At 45.3% G+C, this 24,737-nt stretch overlaps 1 protein-coding gene across 1 annotated transcript; it reads right to left on the bottom strand.

Moving 5' to 3' along the window:
- Positions 1–1,336: 1,336 nt before the first annotated feature.
- On the bottom strand, positions 1,337–24,040 carry SSPN (sarcospan). Its single transcript, XM_082756412.1, has 3 exons — positions 23,635–24,040; positions 9,572–9,658; positions 1,337–4,304 (listed from the first exon to the last, which is right to left on the bottom strand). The coding sequence occupies exons 1-3, from the start codon at positions 23,944–23,946 to the stop codon at positions 3,942–3,944; spliced, it is 762 nt and encodes a 253-aa protein (XP_082612538.1). The 5' UTR covers positions 23,947–24,040; the 3' UTR covers positions 1,337–3,941.
- Between the last annotated feature and the right edge of the window lie 697 nt (positions 24,041–24,737).

The following is a 24,737-nucleotide window of genomic DNA, read 5'->3' as shown; positions in this document are numbered from 1 at the left end:
GGGTCCTCTCACACGCTAGCAGCGTGCTTTCTTTTTCAAAAGGCCCCAGAGGAAATATTGCACTGGCTGGTAGTGTAAAAAAAAAAAAAAAATAAAGGGGAAAAAAAAAAAAAAAAAAAAAAAAAAAAAAGAAGTCCTGTGAGTTGATTGCAGTTTCCAGCACTCTTGCTCAGGGCTGGTTTTTAGGCAGGGCTCCAAGAAGTGCCCACGCAGGGCTGGCCCAGCACAGATGGGGACCACGTGAAGGCGCGGCAGGAGGTGGCTGCGAGCCGGCGCTTTCCCATAATGCAGGGCCAGCAAGAGGAGGAGAAGGAGGAGGAGGAAGAGTGGTGCTGGCTGCATCCCTCCGGGCCCCTGCGGCTGGCCAGGAGCATTTGCCACCGTGGCGCTCAGTCACGCTGCCAGTGCAACATGTCGGCTCGGTGCGAGGCTCTGTGTCTCGGTTCCCTTTTCATTGCCGTTATTGCTGCCCCGGTATTTGCATAGCACGACACCGAAATGCCTCAGAGCATTTCCAGGAGGAGAGTGGTGGCTGCTGCTTCTCCTTTTACAGACAGCAGCGGCATGTGCGTGTGCTGGTCAGGGGAGCGGTTGTGTCACCGCGGGTTACAGCCTCTGGAAAAGTTTTGCAGAACTGAATTTAATCGAGACTGATGCTCTTTAAGATGAGCTATAAAATCCAATGGAGAGTTATACCCTAGTAATATACCCCCCTCAGAGAGTCTAAGCACCGTCTACAGAAAGGATCTCCTCTCTATGAAGTCCTCTAGGGCTTGAGTTCTCATTTACACAAAGGGCCCTTTTAGCTGTGTAAAATGGCCATAAAGTAGGTGTAAAAATGATCGATGGCATCTTTACAACCCCTTTACACTGTGAAAACAGCATAAAGTGGCCAGGGTGCAAATGAGAATCACACCTGGGTTTTGAGAGCAAATTACACAGGGGCCCTCACAATTTCTGTGTGTCCAGAACCATCTGCTCCTGCCCCATTCTGTGTGATTCACATAGAGAATACATGAATACATTTCCAGGAGAAATATATATATATTTAAAATGTTCTTTTCTTCAACACCCCTGTCCTCTCTGTGCCTGCAAGTCCCAGCATGTCTCCTGGCTTGCTCCGTATGAATTTCCCTGACAGGAAAAGGCTGGGAGCTGCCTGAATGTGCTGTGGTAGGTGCTAATCCTCTAATTAGTGCTTTCCAAAATTCTTGATCTGAGCAAAATACCTGTTGTAAAACCATACCCAGGAGAAACACAGTTCCAAGAGCTACTGTATGCATTTCCTGGTCTCTCCTTTCTGTTTTGATTTTATGCTCTTAAAATATATAAAGAGGAAATACAGAAATTATTCTTTGCTAGACCAAAATGCCCCAAATTTATTCATAAAGCATTCGAACACCGATAGAATATACAATGAATATTGCTTTCTTCCAGAGCAAAAGGTTAAGCTGCAATGCACTGATGAATGAGCCAAATTCAGTGGTGGTGGCTCAAAGCGGAGGGTGCACTGCTATTAAAACATTGCTTCCTAAGCAGGGTGGGCTGTCTTATCAATATCCCTTTTCCCTTCCCTGTCACCCATATCCCTCCCCACCAGTCCCCCAGAGAGCATCCAAAAATCCACCAGGGCTTCCCCAAAAGATATCCCAGGCAGGTACCCAGTTATTTTCTGAACAACAGGAGATTTCGGAAGGGGCACAGTAGGAAATGTGCCCTGCTCTGCCAGCAGAGCCCTTCTCTGGCTTCATAGCCATCAAGGCAGAGAGCCTGGTGGCGAGGGCAAGAGTAAGCCCCCCAAACTCCTATGTATCCACCTCATATGGGAGTTGGGCCATGGCATAGGTCCACCAGCACTGGTTGCAGCACGCTCCACCAAAGTCAGGGGTGATGGGCTGATTCCCACCACTGCAACGCCAGGTCCCACCTTGATGGGCCACTGTGCACTCCACTGCTGTCTCAGCTGGCCCCAAGCATACCTGATAATCCAGTTTAGGACTTAGTATAGGTGGTGACATGGGCAAGCAGACTGGAGTCCTCACAAATGTACCCCTGCAGCTATGCTTGCTAGTGTCACTTGTTTTTATTAAAAAAAAAATAAAAAAAAAATTAGGGAGCTGGTCTCAAAACTTGCATTTTTGAAAAGTTGTCATTCTGCAGCTCAGCAGAGAGCATTTTGGTGACTGTTGGTACATCTGCGCTAGAAGCTGTCTTCATGACAAAAATATGAGCACTTACAACGTTGCTTTGCTCTAGGTGGATCACAGGAGACTGAACCACACTGGTCTTCTGACCCTGGAGGCATGCCAGTCTAGCCTTGGCATGATGTGTGATCACTGCATGGAAGGCACTTCTTGGGTGGGATTAGAGCTGCTTACACAACTAGCTTTTTGACAGACTAGTTTTTTGACTCACTGGTGCCTTTTTTTTTCTTCCAGAAGAAACAGAAAGTTTTTGCTTGTTTGAAGCCTTGTAAAAAATCTGCTTGCTTCCTCCTTGCTTATAATGATTGTGGCATAGTTTGTCTGGCCTGTGATTGCTCCACCCCACTTCAGAGACACCCTGGTCCTGGCAAGGACTGGGAAATCTGTACTCATGGCAGGGTGTGAGCACTGGCTGCCCTGCACTTGTGCTGATACAGCTGGTGGGGAGAAGTGCTGCCAACTCAGGGCTGTTCCTGCCTCCGGGGAGCCCATGCTGTGCAGGTGGAGATGACTGACCAAGGGACAAGCCAGCATACCCATCCTGGTATCAGGCTAATTAAGTGTAAAGCACTTTCAGAGCCACACTTTCAGAGTGCTGTTTGAATACAGTTTTGTTATTTTATGCTGCTTTTTAAGAAATCCTCATTCTCTTGCCCTCATTATCACAAATGATGTCTTTGGGAGACTGGAAGTCTCTTCTTGATTCCCTCCCTCCACCCCATTTTAAAAACATTGATTGTTGCAGGGATATATCTCTCAGGGCTGTTGGCCCAAATCCACAGCTGGTGTGTGAGGCTGATTGTCTTCAGAAGAGTTACACCAAAAACGCACTTGGCCTTTTGTGCTGTGAGCATAATTGGTGGAACTGGCCAGATGCCGGGTTTGGGAGCATGCAATTATAGCAGTGTCAACAGGGTTTTCAACATGACTGGTGATTTAGGGGCCTCCATTTCAGGAGATCAGCTCGAGGTTTCTTAAATCGATCTTTTCTCACAAAGCGCTGAGCATTCATTCATCAGAAATGAGGGGTCTGAAGCAGCGCCTACCCCATCACCATCAGTCAACCCACAGAAAACGGTGTTTTTTAGTAATTGGGTTAGGTAACCAACATCACCAGTTGCTCTGAAACATGTACTTTACATGGTAGTCATCAGCATATTCACATATGCTGCTGATCTCAGCCTGCATTTGAAGAGGTCTTGACCTCCCTTATTACCTTTCCATATGGTAAATCCCCATCAGGTTAGTGTGGATTATACCTACTGCATCCAAGAGACAATATATTCCCTAAGCATGATTGGCATAATTATAATAAAGCAGTTTGGACCAGATCTTCATCTGGTAGGAGTCAGTACAGCTCCTCTGAAGGCAGAAATAGATCTCTACAAGCAAGGGAAATGGACCTGATGTCTAAATGTCTGTAGCCCTGCAGTTGAGTTCCCAATGATTTTTTTAAGCTTTCATGTTGTCTATGGCTACTAAACAGTCTCTTCCGTGAGTGCTAGTAGAGCTGCATTTTAGGATTTTGGGTGACCTCTAGATAGTCTCACTAGGGACCTTTTGTAGGAGTAGCCATACAAATTGCTCATAAAATGAATGAAAAATATATTCATTTAACCTGTGTGAATGTGTTTCCTTGTCAAAAACCTTACAAACACTCACCCATGTGCAGCGTCTATGGTGGCAGTATGCTGACATTTTCCATTCTCTGGCTACAGCCCCCTGCTAGCCCAAACCCTATACTTTCTGTTGCTGGCCTTCAGTAGCAGTTAAAGGGTAGAATCGAACGCCCACATAAAAGACCTGGTATCTGTGTTTCCACATCACAAAGCATGCCGACAGACACACCAGGGCTCCGATCAGATTGAGAACCATCTGCAGAAGCAAGTACAGGTTGAGCATGCTGGTGACACTGCTGCAGTCTGCATCCTGGTAGACAAAGGTCCTACTGAGGGGGTCTGTCGTGTCCAGTTTGCATTGGCAGGACTCAAGGATGGTATCACAGGTAAATCTTGTGATCTGTAGATAATGGTGGGCAGAAAAAGCCACTGCCAGAACACAGACAACCAGACCCACGGCACTCAGCAGAAAATACATCAGCTGAAAGAAAGAAAAAAGAAAAAAAAAAAGAAGGAAAAATAAAACACTCATTTTCTATCTACACAAAGAATGAGGAACACAGAATGAATACATGAACATGTTTTTCACAGGAAATGCATGAATTCAATGTGCTGTCTGGATATTGTGGTCTTCAAAAATTGCAAGGCAGATATAAATCCCTGGTGATGCAAAGTTCAGCAGATCATTTCAAGAGCTAGTATTTTTGTCTTGCCTATTTTATATGAGCATTGCCTTGCAATTTTGAGACTTTATAAGAGCACCATGAAGACTTCCAGCTTTATAGAGAGGAAGGGAGCATCTTCCCCTGCTGTCGTCCATGAGTTGGCTGTCATCAGTCATTACAATCATCATTACAGTCATCAGTTGAGGTAAATTAATGTAGCTGTCTTGAAGTAGAGGTAAGGAGACTGAGGCTTGTGCTGACATATTATCCCAAGCTGTGCTGAGAAGTAGATGTTTCTGAGACTTGGCTCACATGGTATTCCTGGCTCTTGGTTTGCATGCCCGAACAAATCTGATTTACACTTGCAAATCAGTCAGTGAGATGTCTGATCTCCTGCTCGTGGCCCTGCAACAGCAGCCAGCCTGCCCGCTTCCTGGTCCTGGCACATTTCCATGAGGAAGCACATGCCATGCTAAATCCCCTTGGAAAATCTACCCCATGAACATGAGGAAGAAGCCTTTCAAAGGTGTGAAGGAGCATCACGTGCCTCTGACTTCCCAGTGCCACCCCAGTACTGCATGAGAAGGACACGGCTTTGTCACCTCCCCCTTCTCCTTACAGCAGTGGCAGCTTTAAAGTAGGGGTGGCTTTCATGGAGGGCATCTATTCAGAGCCCATCCCCACAAGCACATGGAAACTTGCAGTCTTCTGGAGCCATTGTTGCTCAGGGTTGCACCTGAGACCTTTGGATACCAGAGCATATGGATTTCCCTCCCCATCAATGGTTGGAGCTGGCAATTGATACTCTGTTCACACAAAATGTGTGAATTTATATTAAAATCATATGCTGTGTTTAGCCAAAATACCATTTTTGGTTCTGTTCAGCACTGTAAAAACATTTATTTTTCTTGGTGTCTTATCTGTCAGACACATGGCATGGCTGGGAATCTGTTATTTTAAACAGTGGCTTCTCTCCCTATCTCTTAACCTCAATACCACAAGCAGACTATCAATATAAAGCATTTTTATGACCTTGAAACTCCAAGTATGTATATCTTGATAAAATTCACACTCCTGACGTATTTGTCTTAAATCTACAGTGCAAATCAATCTTCCTATTCAGTTTTCAGTTTGAAATATTTAGTCTTATTGCTAGTCTTCAAGCTGTAAATAGATTTTCCTCGCCAACTAACAGAATTCCTACAGCTAGATCTTCATTCCAAGACCTGGCTACTATTAAATTTAATGACTTCCCCTGCAGTCTTAAACCCAAGGCAGCTTCAAAATGAGGGTGGCTCTTCTTAAATGCAAATCTTTTACCCCTGCAGCTTTCAAGGTAACAGTGCATGGGAAAGGTGAAGCTGAGAAATGGGGACACCTCTGAGTATAAAGCACATAGAAAGGGGAGCACAGCTGACTGATGGAGACCTCCAAACGAAGCTGTGATTTTTCACAGGCTTATGGTATTGCTTTAAAAGGTGGGCAAAATGGAAAATGGACAAACACTGATGAACATTTTCCTTCTCTGAGGGACAAAAGTTGTTCTGTGAGGCAGGTGTCCCTGGGGGACTGGCTGGACAACCCCGGATTCAGCCCAGTGGAGGACAGAATCAGGCCTCCCTAATAAATGAGATGTTAAGCTGAGACTACGTGGTGTGCCTGCTTCTCCCCTGGCATGTATTTCATTTCACTGTGAACTTCTATCCAAAGTGAGCACAAACTAGCATGAAATCCACAACCTTATGTACCCTCCAGGTACAGTGAGCAAGAACGTGCCTGTTATGTACCGAAGGGGGAGGAAATCTCAGAGTCCCGCTGAAACACACAGAATACATGGGCAGCTCTTCTGGCAGTCCTCAGAGGTGAACAGAGATGCGTGGGGATGTAGGGCAATTTCCAAAAAGTGCATTATTCTCTCAAGGTATTTGCAGAGGAATAACTTTACAAGATTCCAAAAATGAACACAGTTCCCAATATCAAAGGTGAGGCAAATGCAAGTACTGCCTATGAGAGAGCACAAGACAAAGAGCACTGGGATCCCATCAGCAGATAAATCACATGCCAGACCTGGAGGCAACTTCAATGTTGCAAATATGACTGCACAGTGAGCTCTGCCCAGGAACTAGAACATGCCACTGGAAAACTATAGTGGCCTCATAGAAATAGGCACGGTGACTGCTGTTTAAGTAGAAGGAGAAAAAGGAAGAAGGGAGAAGCAGTGTACAATGAGGTCAGAGCATGGCAGCTCATCCTCCCTCAGCTTCCTCATATGAGGAAGAAACTTTCAGCAGTATTTAGCGGTGATAGTTTTGGTCAATGCTGAAAAGAAAATAAAGCATCTAATATGCATCTAGTGTTTCATAATAAAGGCTTTTCACACTTATCAGGGCTGAAACCAGCAGGGTTTGCTGACGTGGGTCTGGAGAACCCCTTTTGAAGGCTGTGCTGGCCCAGTCTTGAGCCACCTTGAGCAGGAAAGAGGAACCACCGTGTGTGTCATGGCGTGGGCTGCCGGGGATGGGTGGGCAGGAGTAGAGGGTGTCACACTGCCAGGGGACATGCTGTGATCAGGACATGTTTCCCATGGAAGCAGAGGAGGGGCAGGGGCAGAAAGCTACCCTGAAGCTCACTGGCATGCCCCTGAAAATGGTGGTGGTCCACCACATATCACCCCCACCCACCACCAGCATGGTGGAAGCCACCCTCCCAGTGGTGGTTGTCCTCCCTTCCTGCTGACACATGGGGTGCTGCAGATACCTGCAGTAGTCTCAGACAGGGGCTTCTGCTGAAAGCAGTTCTTGTGCCTCCTTTTGTTGACAGGCTCCAGGGCTCATGCAAGTGTGAAATGAAAGAAGCAGCTGGCAAGAGAGAGGAACGACTGTGTGGCTCTCCTCCAGTTTCCCACCATAGGGAGTCCCTCACAGTCTTAATAGGGTCACCCTGGGGGTGGCCTAAAACCTCCCAGAGCTGTATGTGTGTGGTCCTCCACCCAAAATGAACCTTGGGCTACATAAGGCATATTGGGGTGCTTCCTCCACTCCAGGAGAAACCAACTAAAATTGTCTTCTAGGAGGATGCTCAGCAGCTGTGTGGAGCCCCAGTGGGCACCAGCCACCAAAGTGAGGGCAGGGCCTGGACTAGGCAGCAAGTCCTGAGGAGGAGAATTGGGGCAGATAGGGCTGGACCCAGCCTCAGTGCTGGACAAAGCGGAGAGCCCCTGTGGAACAAGAACTAACTTCAGGAGCTTGTCTTCGGCTCATGATCATAATTTTGCATACTCAGCTTTGTTGCTAAATAGATAATATCACTTTCCTTTTGTTCAGAGAATAGCCTTCAACTGGCAGCTGCAGATCTGAGACATGATATTGGAGGTTTAGATGGGTCCTGTGTGATCAAAGCCCAGGAAGAGGCTTTAAGCTCCTACATTGTTTAAAACAGGTACGTGCCCCATAGCCAGAAGCAGTTTGTTTGAAGGGGCAGTGGGGAGGGGAGGCACAGGGGGATGCTGGCTCTTAGTGGGGATGTGGAACAGGAGGGGTGAAGAGCCTCGGACTGACCCAGTCCTGTGGCGTGGTGCAATAGTAAACAGTGTGAAGGTGGATTTTGTGGGGGAGGATCCTCTGAGTGGGCAACAGCCCACCAGCTTTTGACTGCACCAGAAATCTTCTGAGGGAGACTTCAGCTCCATTTCTGGCAAAACTGATGAGAATAACCCATTTTACATGACTCAGGGAGCACTTCAAGAGTATTTATTTTCTTGGGGGAGAAATGTCCCACGCTCCTCACTGCCCATGTTGGTGCTGCTGCTAGGAGTGGAAGAGACTTGAGCCACCCAGCCCAACTCACTGGCCCACCACCAGGGATAGATGCCTCCCTTCCTGCATGGGAGGAGTGAAGTTCAGTGCAATGCTGCTGGGCAAGCACCATAAAGCCTGTCATGGTAGCTCCCGCCCCTCTCTGCAGCTCCCCAGGCAGCTGCTGTGCTTACTGCCATGTGTGAAGGTGAGGGGACAAGAACCTGAAGGCAATCAAAGCATGGAAATAATTGTTCTCCTTCCTCCTTTCTTTCTGTAAGCACAGGACAAGCTTTAGAAAGGCACAAAAGACACTCCAGGGCCTAATTTCTAAGGGAGGACGAATGCCAGGTTTTGAAAATCCGTTCCTTGCATTTGATTTCCTTCTACCTTCCTCAGTTAATAATCACTGTTATTTTGTGTTGTTTGTGTTGGTATTTTTCCTGGTTATTATGTGTCTGAAAAATATTAAGAGCCATCAAAATTACAATAATAAGGAAAACCAGTCCAGATAAATGGTGTTAGAAATTTCCCCTCTGGAACAAGCACCCTCAGCATTCATTTTCTAGTCACTTATTGCTGTCACTGAAGCATGATTTTGGGGTCTGAGGCAGGACAAGGTGCACAGCTTCTGTGCTTCTTTTGCAATGCTCAGATGGGAATTTCGTTCATGGAAGAACACTTGTTCCCAAGGTGTGCTAATGCTTTCCCATGTTTTCAATGCCCGACCCTGGCAGAAGGCACTATGTCAGACAAAGCCCTCTCCCTGACCAGAAAGGTGGGTAGGCAGAGATTTCCAGACACGCTTTTTAATGAACCTCTGCCCAATCACTTTCTTATTTCATGGTGAGGAGCAAAACTGCTGGGATGATGCGGAGATGCTTCTAAGACCACATTAAAATTTAACACTTAATTAAAGTGGACCTGTTCTATCTCACATTAATTCTTACCTGGTTCTCTCTGATCGTCCCTACTTAATCAGTAACCCCTATCTTTCACTGAAAATTTGCAAATTGTTCCAGCTTTGTTAATCAGTCTCTCCTTAATATTCTTAAAATATGGCAAATAATAAAAAGTGTCTTGTTCAATTTTCAAATATTCGTTGCAGTTTCCCGTTTATACACTACAAATTCTTCCTTAGCTGCTTGGAAAATACCAGAAAACCATTCTTGCATTTCAGGTGCATTTTCACTACTTTTCATGTGGCCTTAAAAATATCCCCAGCATCAACTTTCTTGATTGTATTTAATGACACAAGAAGAAAAATAAATAACAAAAAGTCAATGTACCTTTACTGTGAACTGCACACATGTCTTCTCATCAGGTTGGTATGAGATACAAAGCATAACAAACCCCACTAAGGAAACCACGCAGACCTGCAAGGGAAAAGATTTAAAATGTGTCAGTGTTGTTGTTCTTGTTTTGTTGTTGTTTGTTTGTTTGTTTTAAAGTACAACAACAACAAAAATAACATCTTTCAAGCCAAAACACCTTTCTGTCTTAGCATGTCTGTAACTCAAGGAGCAGCATGTAAGTCAAATACTTTGCATAGGGGCTACAGCTATAGGTGTAAGAGCCTCATATGTATGGATTGTGAGGAAAGAGCGTTAACCTCCACTTCATAGACACCAAGGCACAAAGAACCTACCCTGAGGGGCTTTGTGAATCAGACCTACAAAGTTTCAGCTTGGCAAGACCCTTTCAGGATGCATACTGAACTTTTGTCCATGTAACTGTCAAAAAGGAGCAGAAGGCTTATGAAGCTGGGCTTGTAAGCCCCAAGATCACCTTCCTGCATACCGCTGGATGCTGTCTGGGTTTTTATGTCACCATTGTGGGATATGTGGTTGTAAATCAGTAATCATAGCTACCTCAGGATAAGAAGCAGCACAGTTTATAGCAGAGGCTTTCAACCTTTCCCAGAGTGGACACCATACCAAAGAGGACATCTCCCCTGCAATCTGAGACTGCATTTTAGCCCTGTGGCAGTAATTGCTGATGGTTAACAGTAATGGAAAAGTATTCATGCACTTTAGTATTCATTTAGCTGTCTTTGTTATTAATTCTGAAGATTGAGATTTATTTGAAGAGGCATACTCACTGGTAGGCATTTTCCAGCCACAGAAAGAGGGAAGCTCCTGCTCTGAGGAATGCATAAGCCAGCCCAATAAATGGAATTTCCTTTTTTTAAGCAGTGCTTTCCAGGCCCCCATAGTGCTGAGAACTCCAACCAAGAGCCTTCTTCTCCCACACTTGTTGGAGGACCAGTAAGCAAATCACAGGAGGATGCAGGACCTGGCAGATCCAGACTACACTTGCCTGCCCTGTTCCCTGTGTCCCTTGTTTCAATGGACAGCAGGCAGCAGCCCTGCACCCCACAGCTCACCACTGTCTGCAAAACACAATTTGGGCATCACTGAATCAAGCAGTCCCACATGGACCTTATCCTCTCCTTGGTCAAGTGTTGAGGAGCCCAACTCATGACCTTCACTGGGTCTTTCATTCACTGCAGGTCTTGGGGTGTTTCCCAGCTGACTGACTCATTTCCATGAACAGACTTCCTTTAACTTTTACCTTATAAAACCAAGGTTGAAATCAACTTGCCTAGAATTTGTGAATGAGTATTTAACACTGATTTATGAAATTTCTTCTCTGCTGGTTGGCACCTGGCAGCAGTGTACATCTGATCACTTATTCCTTTAACCTTCCAATGAGTTTCTCATGGTATTTTGCTGGGTTTATGCACATCCTTGTCTTTGGGAAAGCAGAAATATTTAGGATGTTCAACCCCCAAGTTCACCTGTGCTATCTGTGTTCTTTGGTGGGAGAAACCCAACCAGTGGCAACTTGATCCCCATGCCTGCACACACTTGGCATTTTAAGAGATGGGCCAGAACCACAGCTCTGCAAACAGCCTGTATCTTTTTTTGGCAGCTTCCCCCGTGCCTGGACAGGAGGACCCACGTGGGTGCCAGAGGGCATCCCCAGGTGCCACCACTGGGCTGCTGGAGCTGGATCAGGGCATCCTGCCTGTAATTGCAGGGCAAGAGGGAGTTGTAGGTTGGAGCTATGCTTGGAGGAAACAGTGCACAGATGGGCTGCCTTGGAAAAACAGGTGAGCTGATGACATGTGCATGGTCTTAAATGTCACTTCGTGTCACACGTTCAGGTGTGATATGGTGGGATCCCAGGGGGCTCAGCTGTAGTGAGGACCTTAGCAGAGATCAGGCAGCATGCTTTCAAGCTGCTAAGGCTTGTCTTCACATACGGCCAGGAGCAAGCCTCATCCTCTTTACTAGTAGCAGCTTGATTATAAATAATAACTATTAAATTCTCAAGAATCTATTTTTCTGCTTCATATTACTATGAGGGTTTTGAAGTCTTGTCATTAATTTGGGTTTTTCTGCCTTCCCAGAACAATGTCACTTGCCTTCTCCAGGCAAAATCAGACAAAAGCACATATTGCCTTTGCTCAGGGATGGGACCATAAGTCTGGGATCTTTCATGGTCCCTTCCCCACCTGCTTTCTGCACAACATGGCAGTGCTGCTCATGTGGAGATTTCCGGCTCTTCAGGGGACTACTTGACCTGTAGTGAAAAATGCATAAAAGTCCTTTCAGACAGCAATGTCTGAGCACGCTTCTTTTATGATCTGATGAATAAAATACCAAAGTTTTCTTTATACCTTCATTGTCGGTGTAGGGTATTAGCCAGTAGCCCAGTAAAGGAAGAGTGCCTTTGAATACACAGGTAGTCACGTCCCTCAAGAACCTGTGTGATTAATAATACTTTTTACCATAAAGTTTTATTTCATGTCATTTCAGTAAGACATGAATAGGAAGTATTGCCTGAGAACATTTCCAAAGAAAGCGTCAGTATTATTTACTCCTCTCCATGTCATGTGTATTTATATTCTGGTCCTATGACTTATACACGGCCTCCAATTTATTTGTTTTCTTCTTTTTATTGTTGACAGCAGTAGCTGACAGGGTTGTCAGAGAAAAAACAACCTTTCTTGTCAAAGGTCCTTCAGTGCTGATATTTTTCCCCCCTGTAGTGCTTCTATGTGACTCAAACATGTTTTATTTCTCAGGATTAATCACCTATGTCCTTGGTCCCTTGCACTGTATATTAATCTTTTAATTCAATTAACATGCCCATAAAACTTAAACCTTAAGGAGATCACACCTCTAGTAATATCTAATAAACTTCCCCACTTGCAGTAGGAAACAACTTGCAGCAGGCACTAGAAAATGCATATATACACCCGCTTAACACTACATGCCCAGATTCATGTCAAACCAAAGGGGCTGCTTAAAGCTAGGCTTAAGTATTGCTGGTACCTGCTGCTAAAAGGATCTTGTGACGAGCAATAAATCACATCTGCTTTGCTTCAGCTACACTGGTGGGCATTTACACTTGCATGAACCCAGTACCAGATTCACCTCCGGCTGACTCCAGCAGCATTGTTGGACTGAGTCCCTGCAGTCTTTCCCTTTGGGTATCCATCCCGGCCCACGGGAAGCAGTGGAGCTGCACCCATTACCAGAAGGTGCTGCTGAGGACAGGGTCAAGCACGAGCTGCAGAGCTGCCACTTACCAGCCTGGATTTATTTTTTCCCCTACTGATCAAGTGTGATTGAAACAGGGCCTCGTACAACCCCTGCAAACACCCCGCTGCCTTTCAGCATGTCAGGATCAGGCCTCCCGCTTCAGAAAGCTTCCCATACAAAAGGCTGTCATTTAAAGAGACTTCCATTCCTGCATACACTTTCTGAAATTCCTCTGGGATTTAAATAATATACTGAGATATTTGGAGAGGTGTTTTTATATGGAGGTATTTATAGAAGATTACACTGGGTGGGGATTCCAGAAAGGCTTGGCTAGGATATTTCGGAAGGCTTAAGTATTTCTTTTATAACTATATACTTTTTTTTTTTTTTTAACCAGAAGCATGCATTTTTGTGAATGATGGTAAAAAGCAATGTTGCTGAGGATTATGACCACCACATGTTTTACATTTCTGTTCTTTAAAGGTAAATTCTCTCACTGAGCAATACCAAAGCGTGGAATATCTATACAGAAAACAGCTTTCTGCTTCTATTTTATACATTAGTAATAGAACAGTTTTGAATTACACCTGTGAAGTATAATAGAATAACCATGCAAATCCTTTGGTAAATATTTGTCAGTACCCCCTAAGTGACTAACACAGTTGCCTGACAGCAGGCAACGGATGCAGTTGATGCTGATTGGGAAGTAGCACGAGGTAATCCTGCATCCCAGTGCTTCAATAGCCATTGCAATATCCCAGCTTGAAGCAGACACTTCCTATGCCTTATTGACTGAGCATACAACATCGTTAAATGCAATTGAACTTGCTTTAGCACTTGCTTGCCACCAATCGATATGCATTTGTTATACAAATAGAATAGATTCTATAAGAGCTACAGAATAGCAGTTAATTAGATCAGCTCTTGTAACTGTTATCTGTAAACCTAGAAATATGCATTTTTATGCTGAGTAAATTTCAGCTCGAGTTTATATTGAGATCTTATTTCAGAATTTTCCAGATGGACTAACACACCCTTTGCTGAATAGGTAGTGACATGGAAGGTTATCCAAGGAAAGTATTTAAATATAGAAGAGTACTGTCTAGAAAAAGACCTAAATGTGATACAGATGCATGTAGGAAGGGTACAGATTTAATTTTGGTTAAGGAATACCTTGTGAAATCCCCCAGTTTACAATCCAGTGAAAATGGCTCTTTACTAGGACTGGCTAAAAAAAATTAAGTTTTTGCTCTAGAAAAGCTCCAGTGCTATTTCTTTTTATTGGGAAGTAGCAGACTTTCTTCCCATTAGGCAAGAGTATCTCAGGGCTAAAAAGTCTTAAGAATTAATTATTTCAAAACCACAATCAAAACAGGCATAAACATTTTCTGGACATTTAATTTCCCTTACTCCAAAGAGGGCTAGAGCACTCTGTCAAGAGAACCTAATTAAAGCTATTGTAGTTTGCAACAGGAACAGGGCCTGATCTCAAAAGTACTTAGAAGTGGTTCTTCCAGCTGATTTGCCTGGCATATTCCTTGCACCCGTGGGGATCTAAGGGCACAGTCCTTGGATCTACAGGACTTTGGCAAACAAACTGTATGTGCGCACTGGCTAGCACAAATGAGCATTTCTCACAGCTTGTAGCCTCAGGCTCTGCTGCAAAATAGATATTTGACAATGAGGCTGCAACCATACAGCAACATCCATTCAGCACTTGCAAGGAGTGTGCCTTTACATATCTTCATCAACTTAAAACCAGAACCCAAGCAGTTAGGAAGAAGACTGATTTCTGGTAGTACCTGAAATCCCTCACCACCAACTTTCCTTTCGTCTACCTCACCATGCTGAATAGCTCCAGCTGCACCAAAGCACTTTGGGCTGACATCCTGCACCATCTGCACCATCTGCATGGTGCCAGCATCCTCCTGCACCAGCCAGTCCTGTCCTTCCCACCGAGCTTACTACAACTCTTAAAAGGATCACAAATGAGAAAAACAGGCTCATCATCTCCGACAGGAACAAACACAGGTGGCAATGCAGGGCAGCCTGGGACCCAAGAAAGACCTTTGGGCAAAGCTCGTAGACATTGTCACTCGATCTTCCTTGGATCTCTCTCACATCTGGTCACTTAAGAACCAAGCACAAGGTGTACGGGAGATGCAAGGGCACCACATGAAGGTGATGGAGATAGCTGTGTAACATACATAATGGGGGGAGATATGAACATGTAGGGCACCAATTTCTGCTGTGGTTTGCATTCTTTATCTTCACACACTGGCATATTAATGTGGTTTGCTTTACTTCAGCAGCTTTCAAAACCTCAGATTGCTCTGATCTGCCTGTATCTCTTCCTTGTATATTTGTGGGGAAAAAAAAATCTCATTTTTGCTTCAATTTTAACCCAAGTGTTGCTATAGACTAGGTGGCTTTCTCCAGAAAAGTGCCTCTTACCCAGAGCATCTTGGCAAACTGGTCACATCCAACTGGTGAAGTGTGAGAGTCAAAAAAATCCACCAAGAAATTAAGGAAGGAGGCAAAAAAACGGTTTAAAGGAGCATCTTTGGGCCTACAGTATGCTACAAGACAACTGCTGCAAGCAATTCACATGGGCAGACTATAACTCCTCTACTCTTTATACTGGGGCTAGTGAGTAAGAACCTCCTACAACAACCTTTAGGGGTCAAAAAACCACACACACCAGAGGGCAATACTTCTCAAGTATATGCAGTGCAACACCACATGGCATTTCTGATGCCCTCAGTACCATAGTCTGGTTATTCATTTATAACAAGACTGTAAACTTTCCGACTTCAGGGAAAAATACGCTATTAACAGATTTTGGGGTAAATTTGCATTATGGACAAGTTACTTTATAGTTGCTGACTTCAAATCACTGTGATCTTTCTGTTTGTAAGGATAAGGGTAAAGAAATTACATCTTTTCACTGTCTCTGAAGTCTCTGGCTTACCCTCAGAGGAGATATTTAGCTTGATGGATTACCAGCCTTGTCATATCAGGCAAGGCTTAGCTTCTGTCCAAATATTCAGAGAAGCCATGCTATCCACCAAATTTAACAGTCCCACTGGACCCAGACTTTAATGCAAGAAGGAAAATGTTCCTGTTGGCTTTGTCATTATGAAATGGGATTATCTCTGATACCAGACATCCCTACAGAGTTTTGCAGACAGTGACACTGATACTCATTTCTTTATGAGGTTTGAGGAAACTGCAAAAAAAGTAAATACTACATGCAGCTTTAACTGCTAGCTTTCATCAGCCTTGGGTCAGCCTGGGTCTCACTACCACATGCAAAAGAAGTCAATCTGCCACACAGAGGTACTGCTCCGTAGTGGTTTCTCCTCTCATAGATTTCTCATTAGATTTAAGGAAAGTCTAGTTGCATATAAATTACTTCCAGAAATCATAGAATCATAGAATATCCTGAGTTGGAAGGGACCCTTAAGGATCATCAAGTCCAACTCTTGACACCGCACAGGTCTACCCAAAATAATAGCTCTAACAAGAATGATAAAGATGCATATTGTGGTTGCAGACAAAGGCCATCATCAGCTAGGAAATCTTTCTTTTAACATCCATAAAACCCCATGATAACTGACCCACCTACGGACTAAAACAGTGATGTCTTTACTACATGTTCCTTCAAACCCTGCAATAATGCACTGCATCAGACATGTGACTTTCTTTTAAAGCCTGTAAAGTAATCAAAACCCTGGAAAATCACTCATAATCAAATGAAGCTATATTTTTCTGTAATGATTTCTGCCATTTATGTCAGTTGCACAGCATTGACAATGGTCACTTTTCCTAGAGTGAGACTTAACTCCCATGGCAAAGCACCACGAGACTACCATCACTTACAAAACCAGGAGCTGCAGCAGCAGTTCGTTATTGTTGTTAAGTCAGAAGTACACTGCTGGGCAATAAAGTGCCTGAGGGAACCAAGCAAAAAAAGTAAAAGTTCCTAGAGCCAACAGTGATTTGCAATGTGAGGAGCATAGCACAGCTAACAGTCCTTTGTGAATGAGACTTGCCATTTGAAATGTGTCCATGGTTGTGAAGCTACAGAATGCCATCATCTCTTTATAGCCAAAAGGTTCCCGAGGCTGAAGAAACCTGCTTGAACAACCTCCCTCTCCAGATCTTACATAGTCTTTTTACACAAGCATAATCCAGTAAGGAACTCTGATTTCCTCCCTGCTTTCTCCTGAAGCTGTAGGTGCATCAGGTCAGCAGCTAACCAGGTATCACATGGACCTCTGGTGTGCACCTCCCTGCCCACTCCCTTCTGAAAGGTGACCTTTCAACATTTCTTCCTATTGTTTTCCACTCCGCACCTCCTCCAAATAAAAGTATGGATTTCTGTTAAACAGACATCAGTGCATGGTTACTCTCAGAAAATAATGAGCTTAAAAGGCAGAGGGATCAGAAGAGTATATATCTGGTGCTATGCTCATGTATGACTATAGACAAGTACTGGAGTATACCGGAGTGTATTTCCTGCAGCATACCTCATTGAATACCATCCAGAATTTCAGACAGTTTGAAGAAGGCTCAATTAAATACCTGAACTTGGAGGCTCTTCTTGGAGGCAGTCCTCCCTCAAACCTTTTTATGTTTGCCCATGGCTAATTGAAGCTTGCTTGTATAAAAAATGGATGCCTGCATGACTGTCATTTCCATTAGATGCTTTGATGGCACCAGTTTTTAAGTGTCCTCTTTTATTAAAAATTGAAATCGGTTTCCCTAATAACAAGTGAAAGTTAAAAACCCAGCAAGGCTGTATAGGAGGTAAAGCCTGACTGAAAGCCACCTCCACAATTGCTGCAGGAAGAGGTGTCAAAAGCAACAAAAAAAAAAAAAAATCAGCAAGGGGCCAGGCCTAACAAGAAAGTGTCTCTTTCCTTTCAGGCTTTGAAAGAGAACACATTTCTGGGGCTTTTAAATAGTCATTCGTCCTCCATATTGACATGGAAGGGGATTGGTTGCCACCTGCCCTAGCTTGGGATACTTCCCAATTATTGATGCCTGCTAGGAAGACAAAATGGCTGCCTCACGCATAAGATGGCTGTCTGGTGCTTGGCAGGGCCTCGTAGACATACCTCACATCCAGCAGCAGGGATGGGTGGAAAGAGAAAGGGAGGGAAGGATGGTGGGGGTTTACCCATATAGATTTGCCATGCTATATCACATGAAAGGCTCTTGGTGGATATGTCTACAGAGACTCATCTGTACTGAGAAATTGCCAGAGACAAGGTGGCCCTTGAGCTGCTTTGTTACACTGAGCTGGGAGCAATTTACATTGTAGGAACAGCTGCAGCTACAGCAAATCCATCCTAGTCCAGAGGAGAGTGGGTATAACCAACCACCAGGACACATTTAACCTCAGTTTCTATTTTATATCACTTTATAACACAACACTGTACTTTTTTTTTTTTTTTTTTTTTTTTTTTTTTTTTTTTTTTTTTTTTTCCCACAGGCACCTGTATGCAAGGCTCCATCCTACTAGCATACATCTCACAACAATGTTCTCAAAGCTTCTCCTGAACAGTTATAAACACCGACAGTGCTGTACCAGGATGAAAATCATAGAATCATCATAGAGTGGCTTGGGTTGGAAGGGACCGTAAAGATCAAGTTCCAAGCCCCCTGCCATGGGCAGGGATGCTGCCCACTAGATCAGGTTTTCCAGGGCCCCATGCAAGCTGGTCTTGAACACCTCCAGGGATGGGGCATCCACACCATCTGTGGGCAACCTGTTCCAGTGCCTCACCACCCTCTGAGTAAAAACTGTCTTCCTAACATCCATTCTAAATCTCCCCTCTTTCAGTTTAAAAACATTCCTCCTTGTCCTATCATTATCTACACAAGTAAAGAGTTCCTCTCCACCCTTTTTATAAGAACTCTTTAAGTACTGAAAGGAAAAAATCCCAACACCTATCCTCCCTACAATATCCTCTTCTACAGTTTCAAAAACCCAGCTTAATTTTAGGGGCTCTGCTGCCTCCCTGGGAACAAGGGAGGCTGGAGTGACTTTGCAGAGATGAGGGTATGGAGTTCAGAAACCTTGTAACATCACTTGTCCTCCCTTCCAGACCCACCATGATTCAGCCCCTGAAAAACAAGGGAGGCAAAGGCTGTTACAAGCAGCACTATTGATTTTGGCACTGAGGCTTACCAGCCCACAAGCACGTGCTGAGGCGGTGGCAGGACCTAACATCTGAGTCACTTGCATGCAGGAGGACATCAATTAAACAAACATCTCAATTATCAGCATCTGATAGGGACACGCAGCAGTGGGAGATGGTCCCAGCTGTTTGCTACCTGCATTGCACTACGCATCGGAAGATCTCTGAAGCAGGAAAGCCAGCCAAACTCCTCCACCAGTCCTGTTACACAGCCTCACTCCATCAGGTTCAAGAAGTCACTGCTTCAGTGGTGTGGCCAAAAAGCAAGGAGTCATGGATAACACTTGGGTATCGTGCAGGGACCCTCTGGATCTGGTGGGCATGTAGCTCCTGGGGGGACTTTGCTCTCGATAGGGTGGGAGAACAGAGAGGGGCTCAGCAGCCATGAAGCTATCCCTGACCAGGACCATGGGACCCTGGAGACCTTTTCTCTGGGGACAGATGGATCCATGTTTTTTTGCCTTGGTTTGCTTGGGTAACAGATGGTGATGGTTTTTTTTGTTGTTGTTGTTGTTGTTGTTTGGTTTTTTGTTTTTTCAATGTCTCTAAAGATCCAAATTTCATGTATGTACAAACATATATACATGGATTTAATATTACTTCCTGACAGAAATAATAAACACCCTGGATATTCTTTTCTGATGAGCATTTCTGTAACTTCCTTAACTGCCTGAGTCTGCAAAAGGGCTGAAAGGGAGCTTGCCTGTGAGATTTCAGATACCCTCTACTTTTGATCACAATGGAAATAATCTAACAGCAGATTTTCAAGGAAAAACATATCTTTTCTTCTTCTGGATGTCAAAAGGCCACAAGCTAATGAAAAAGAATGAAAGGACACCATTAATATATACTGCTTCTGCAACACTTTTCATCCAAGGATCTCAAAGCAAGGGTGACAGATAGCCATTATTAACCCCTCTTTATAGGGGAAATAACAAAGTCTGAGCAAGGTTAAGTAACTTGGCCAGAGCTACATGGCAAGTCTGTGGCATGATACAGAAAAGAAAAAAAAAAAAATGCACTCCTGGGTAGATTTGTGAACTGCTTGTCCAAGCACCTCCAAAACAGCAGAAAGGAGCATATTGCCATTGTAGCCCAGGCTGCAATTTTGGGTGCTCAGGACAGGGGTTTCATGAAGATGCAAACCATGGTCTAGACACCTCTGCTGCATATGGATACAAATAGGTGAAGTGAATGCCACCCTCATTAATTGCACTTCTTTTTCTGTCCCTACAATGTAGCACAGACTTTTTACTAGGTAGTAGGCTGTTCAAGCCGAAGCAGAAGTGGTAAATCACACAGGCTCTGTATTTCTGTCCATAAACCTTTTCTTTGGTATCTGACTAATGCCCCATGGATTTCAGACGAAATTCATTTGAAACCTGTGCATTTTAATTGGTTTTCACAGTGAACTGCTTCTGATGCAATGCAAGCTAGCTGTGTCATTTCCTTCTGTAGCAAGCGCTCCACTTGAAGGCAGGAGCCTCGTGGGGGACATGTTTTTTGGTGCCATGGGTCTCCTCTGCTCCCAGTCAGCATAGCACATGCTTTATTTCATAGGATGGTGAACCCACCTGTGTCATGGTCTGTGCTATCAAAGCAGTCAGGTTTTGAATTGGTTTGATCCAGACTGCCTTGCATGGTTTGGTTTTCCTTGGGAGTATTTTTCTTAACTAAATAAGTTTCTTTTCATTCATACTGAGACACTATAGTGCTTGGTTTTCAGCAGGGAATGGTGTCACCATTTTGACACTAATAAAGAAGAAAAATCCTCCCATCAATCAAGGTCTATTTAACACATTAGCAATTTTCCTTCATTTTTCTGTCATCCTGCATTAACAGCCATGGGGTCATATCCAGCCCTGGTGTAATTCCAATGGAGTAACAGTAGGAATGAGCTTCACGCATTATCTCTAATGTTGCTAAAAAGGTCTCGATAATAGATTTTTTAAGTTCTTGATTCTGAATACTAATTGAGTCCCTTAAAAAGAGCTCTTGAGTGGGATGCTACTAAAACAAATATGCTCTGGTATTTTACATCTTTCTGTTCTGTTGCTCTTTTCTGTGTGAATAAAGGAGTTTTGGGAAGTCACTTTCTGCCCTGATGCTTGTTCTACAAGCTGCATGTGGGTAGGTTGTCCATCCCTTGACTACTTGACTCCATGCAGCTTCCCACAGCAGCCCAGGAGGTGACCATAGAACATTCATGAACACACAGGAGGTCCTAGCTGAGGACCCTCTTTTGTGGGCCATTCCTCCCCAGCTCTCCAGAGGCCAGAACTCAGCACATTTCTCATCACAGCTCACCTGCAGCACCCCATGAACCGCACACCCAGAAGCTCCATGTCAGCAGCTCCTAGCCATCTCCACCTCATGGCCCAGTGGGCACTAGGTACCTCCACAGGGACATCACAGCACAGGAACACAATAAATGCAGCATCACCTCTTGCCCCCTGTATTTTGCCCCTTAGAAATGCACTCTTCATTATTCCTGTGGTGTATCAGACATGGCCAGTTCTCCACATGATCTCTTGTTGGGGAGGCTCTGGGTCTTCACTACCCCCTCCACCTCTCCTTCCTGGCTTCCCTTTTCCCCTGCTGGCATCTGATCACTGGGCAAGGTCAGAGCCCTCTTTGCCTTCTACTTTGGGCTGAGCATGCAAGAAAGCCTTCTTGGCCATGTCTCCCTGGCACACAGTCCCTGCCATCACCATGAGGAGAATCAGCATCAAAAGCAACATGCTGTTTTGAGCCAGGGAGGAATCAGACCAGATATAGACATGCCAGTGGCTCAACATCCCACCAGGGTCCCTATGGTGAGAGTTGCCATCCAACTTGAACCATACCTATGGTAACCACCCCCCATGGGTCCCCATGCTCATCCCTCAGTATACACAGGTCCTCACGACAGCCATGGAAGTGACAGCCCCCTGCAGCATTAAGAGAATGACGCAGTGAGAGCCAGTCAGCATGGTCCCAGGCTGAGTTCTGCTTTGAGCTGTGGGCTAGCTCAGGAATGCACACAACAAGTTTCACTTGTTTTTCAGGTGGGAACTCTAAAAGCGATGGGCTTTGCCTTGTGTGGTCGTCCAGACGTCACTACTGCAGGCGGTTGTTGCTAAAAATGCTAGGGGTTACAGCTCAGCCTTACAAAACAGAGATGCTGTTTGAGTCTCAGGCATGCCTGAGGGAGATCAGGCCTGTGTGGATGTCTCAGATCAGCACCACTTTGACACTGGTGACATTCACAGGGCCAAGGGTTTTTTTCAGATCCCTGTCCATACACTACTGCAGCTGAGCTTGGTCCTTTTCCAGTCTTTTTGTGACAACTTTTCTCCTGCAAAAGCTATTTCTAACCTGGGATGCTACAAGTGCTGCGCTGCCTGGAAAAAAGAGAATCTGACTTCCAGGATCTCAAAATAAACAGGAAGAGTGAAAATGTCACAAGCTGCTATTTTATAACAGGTACTTCTCCCTTATAAGTTAACAGAGAAGACCCCCAAGAGGAAGTCCTCCTCCTGAGCAAGGGCAGGCTCTCACCCTATGAAACACCATTAAACTCTTTGATAACTCTTCTGTCACAAGAAAAACGAGAAGGATGAGATGAGCAAGGATATTCTGCTTTGCTTGGGAGCTCAGGCCCTGCTCCTAGCCCACCTTGAGGGTCTCCTTTAGGTTGCTGCCTCCAGCAGCTGCTTAGGGCTTGCTAGTGTGGAGGTGGCACATTCACCCCCACCAGCAGGGTCCATACAGCAAACCCCAGAAATCTGGGTCGTCAGATCATTGCTGGAAGTTCTTGCAGTCTAACAACACCCAAAGTAGTGCTAATGCTCCTGTATCCATTTTCCTGAAGCCTGCTGCTTTTGGGAGAAAATCTGCCTATTGAATTACACCCATGGCACATCCCAGGCTGCTAACATACCGGAACACACGGCCAAGTGGGGCCACCCAGACCCCGATGTCAGCACAGGCATCCTGACCAGCAGCGCTCCCCCAGGGGTCCCCTTTTCCTGCAGGACCCTGCCTTGCCCCCCCAGCACGTGCACATCACTGCCCCCTCCCCCAGAGCCCCACAGTCACATGCGGTCTTGGCTTTGCTGGGAACCATGGGCGGAAAAGGGGTTAAATCGCGGCGCAGCAAGGAAGCTGTGTGGACAGCCATTTCTCCTCTTGTGCTGCTATCAGCATGCCCAGCTAAAAGTTGAGAGTGCCCCCGCTTCTCAAACCTGACTATTATGGTTCATATGGGGAAAGGGGGGAGGCAGCATAAGTAATCAGCATTTCTTTCAGCATCACGAGGCATGAACCCACTGCGAAGCAAAAGCTCATACATACATCTAGTGACCAGCAAGCATGAGTTTTATTTAAGATCTGTTGTTGTATTTCAGGGAAGAATATGAAAGATTTTGTTATTTTGCAGGAGCAGTTTCCTTGGGAAAGCATATTCAGATGTTTAATCCCAGTAACATTCTTAGTTAGCATAACTCGAATGGTGTTGTGCATGCAGTTGGTTAGTCTAAAGTGTAGCGTCATGCAGCTTGCATTAATGCTGGCAAAGGCACTTTATGTAGAAACAGACTTTATGCTTACAATTATCCCAGCCCAATATGGAGTGTCTCTGACTAGCAGAGAAGAGCTGATGCCTGCCATAAGGAAGCCCAGCACTGTTACAGAGACGCCGAATACCAGCTGCAACAAAGCAAACAGCAGTGGGAAACGGCAGCCACAACACGTGTGGGATTCCTCCTCCTGGCCAGCTTTGGGATCCCCCTTGCTTTTCTTCTTCTTCTTCTTCATTGCTGGCTCCTGCATCTTGCTCGAGCCTGTGCTTTTCTCCCCTTCAGGTGTCTGGCTCTGGCTGTTAAGGGACGCGTTGTGCTGGGCTTTCTTCTCCTTCCCCATGCTGTTTCTCACGTGTGTGTGCGTGTGCGTGCACCGATGGGTGAGCGAGGGTTTTTCTGCCCCCCAAAGCCTCGCTTTGTGCTGCCTGAGTAGTTCCCGGTATTTGAACCGAGGAGGAGGCTGAACAAATATGGAAAACATTCAGAGCAGGCTGTCAGGGCTTGGAAATGCCACATATAGCCCAGAGAAGAGGGGGATTCAAGGGGGGTAGCCAACTGCCAACATGCTGGCACTGCACAGGGACCGGCAAGCACTGGGCCACAGCGGTGTGAGCACGAACTGGCTCCTGTCCCCACAGGGACTGGGTGGGCAGGGAGCTGTGGCAAGGCCAGGGCAGGAGACATAGGTGCTGGCAGGGGGGTTTGACCAAGCACATGCAACCTGCGTAATTAACAAGGAGTGAAAATTCCAGTCGTTATCCTGTGAAAATCCCTGGGGTGCCAGGAGGAAGTCCTGCTCCTCCCTCAGGTCGTAGTGGCAGAGCTAGGCACCTTGTGCAGCCAGGTGGCCAGGGAGCAGTGATGCCAAACATCTGCCAAACGGGCCTCCCGGGCTGCGGGCTATCCCTACCAGAAGATTGCTGATGTGCAATTGATAAGGGAGTGACATCTTATCATGGGCGCATGGTCACTTTGCCCAAACGGCTCAAACCAGTGCTTGGGGAAAGCATGCAGAAGTGGCTTTTTTTTGTTGTTTGTTTTTTCCTGGAATATCCTAAAATTGTTGTGCAGCCTGGGCAGAGCCCCTCAGATACTGGCAGGGTGCCCTGGGGGGTTGCCCATGGGGATGGC

Source organism: Aythya marila (assembly GCF_965140915.1).
Source record: "Aythya marila genome assembly, chromosome: 1".
Lineage (NCBI taxonomy): Eukaryota > Metazoa > Chordata > Aves > Anseriformes > Anatidae > Aythya > Aythya marila.
Note: the sequence above shows the minus strand (reverse complement) of the source record. Positions and strands in the feature narration are given on the sequence as shown.

Coding starts and splice junctions, on each gene's coding strand:
- SSPN (XM_082756412.1), bottom strand. CDS start 23,946: ATGGGGAAGGAGAAGAAAGCCCAGCACAACGCGTCCCTTAACAGCCAG. Junction 9,659..23,634: donor CATATTGGGCTGGGATAATT/GTAAGCATAAAG, acceptor TTTCCCTTGCAG/GTCTGCGTGGTTTCCTTAGT. Junction 4,305..9,571: donor GTGTGCAGTTCACAGTAAAG/GTACATTGACTT, acceptor TCTTTCTTTCAG/CTGATGTATTTTCTGCTGAG.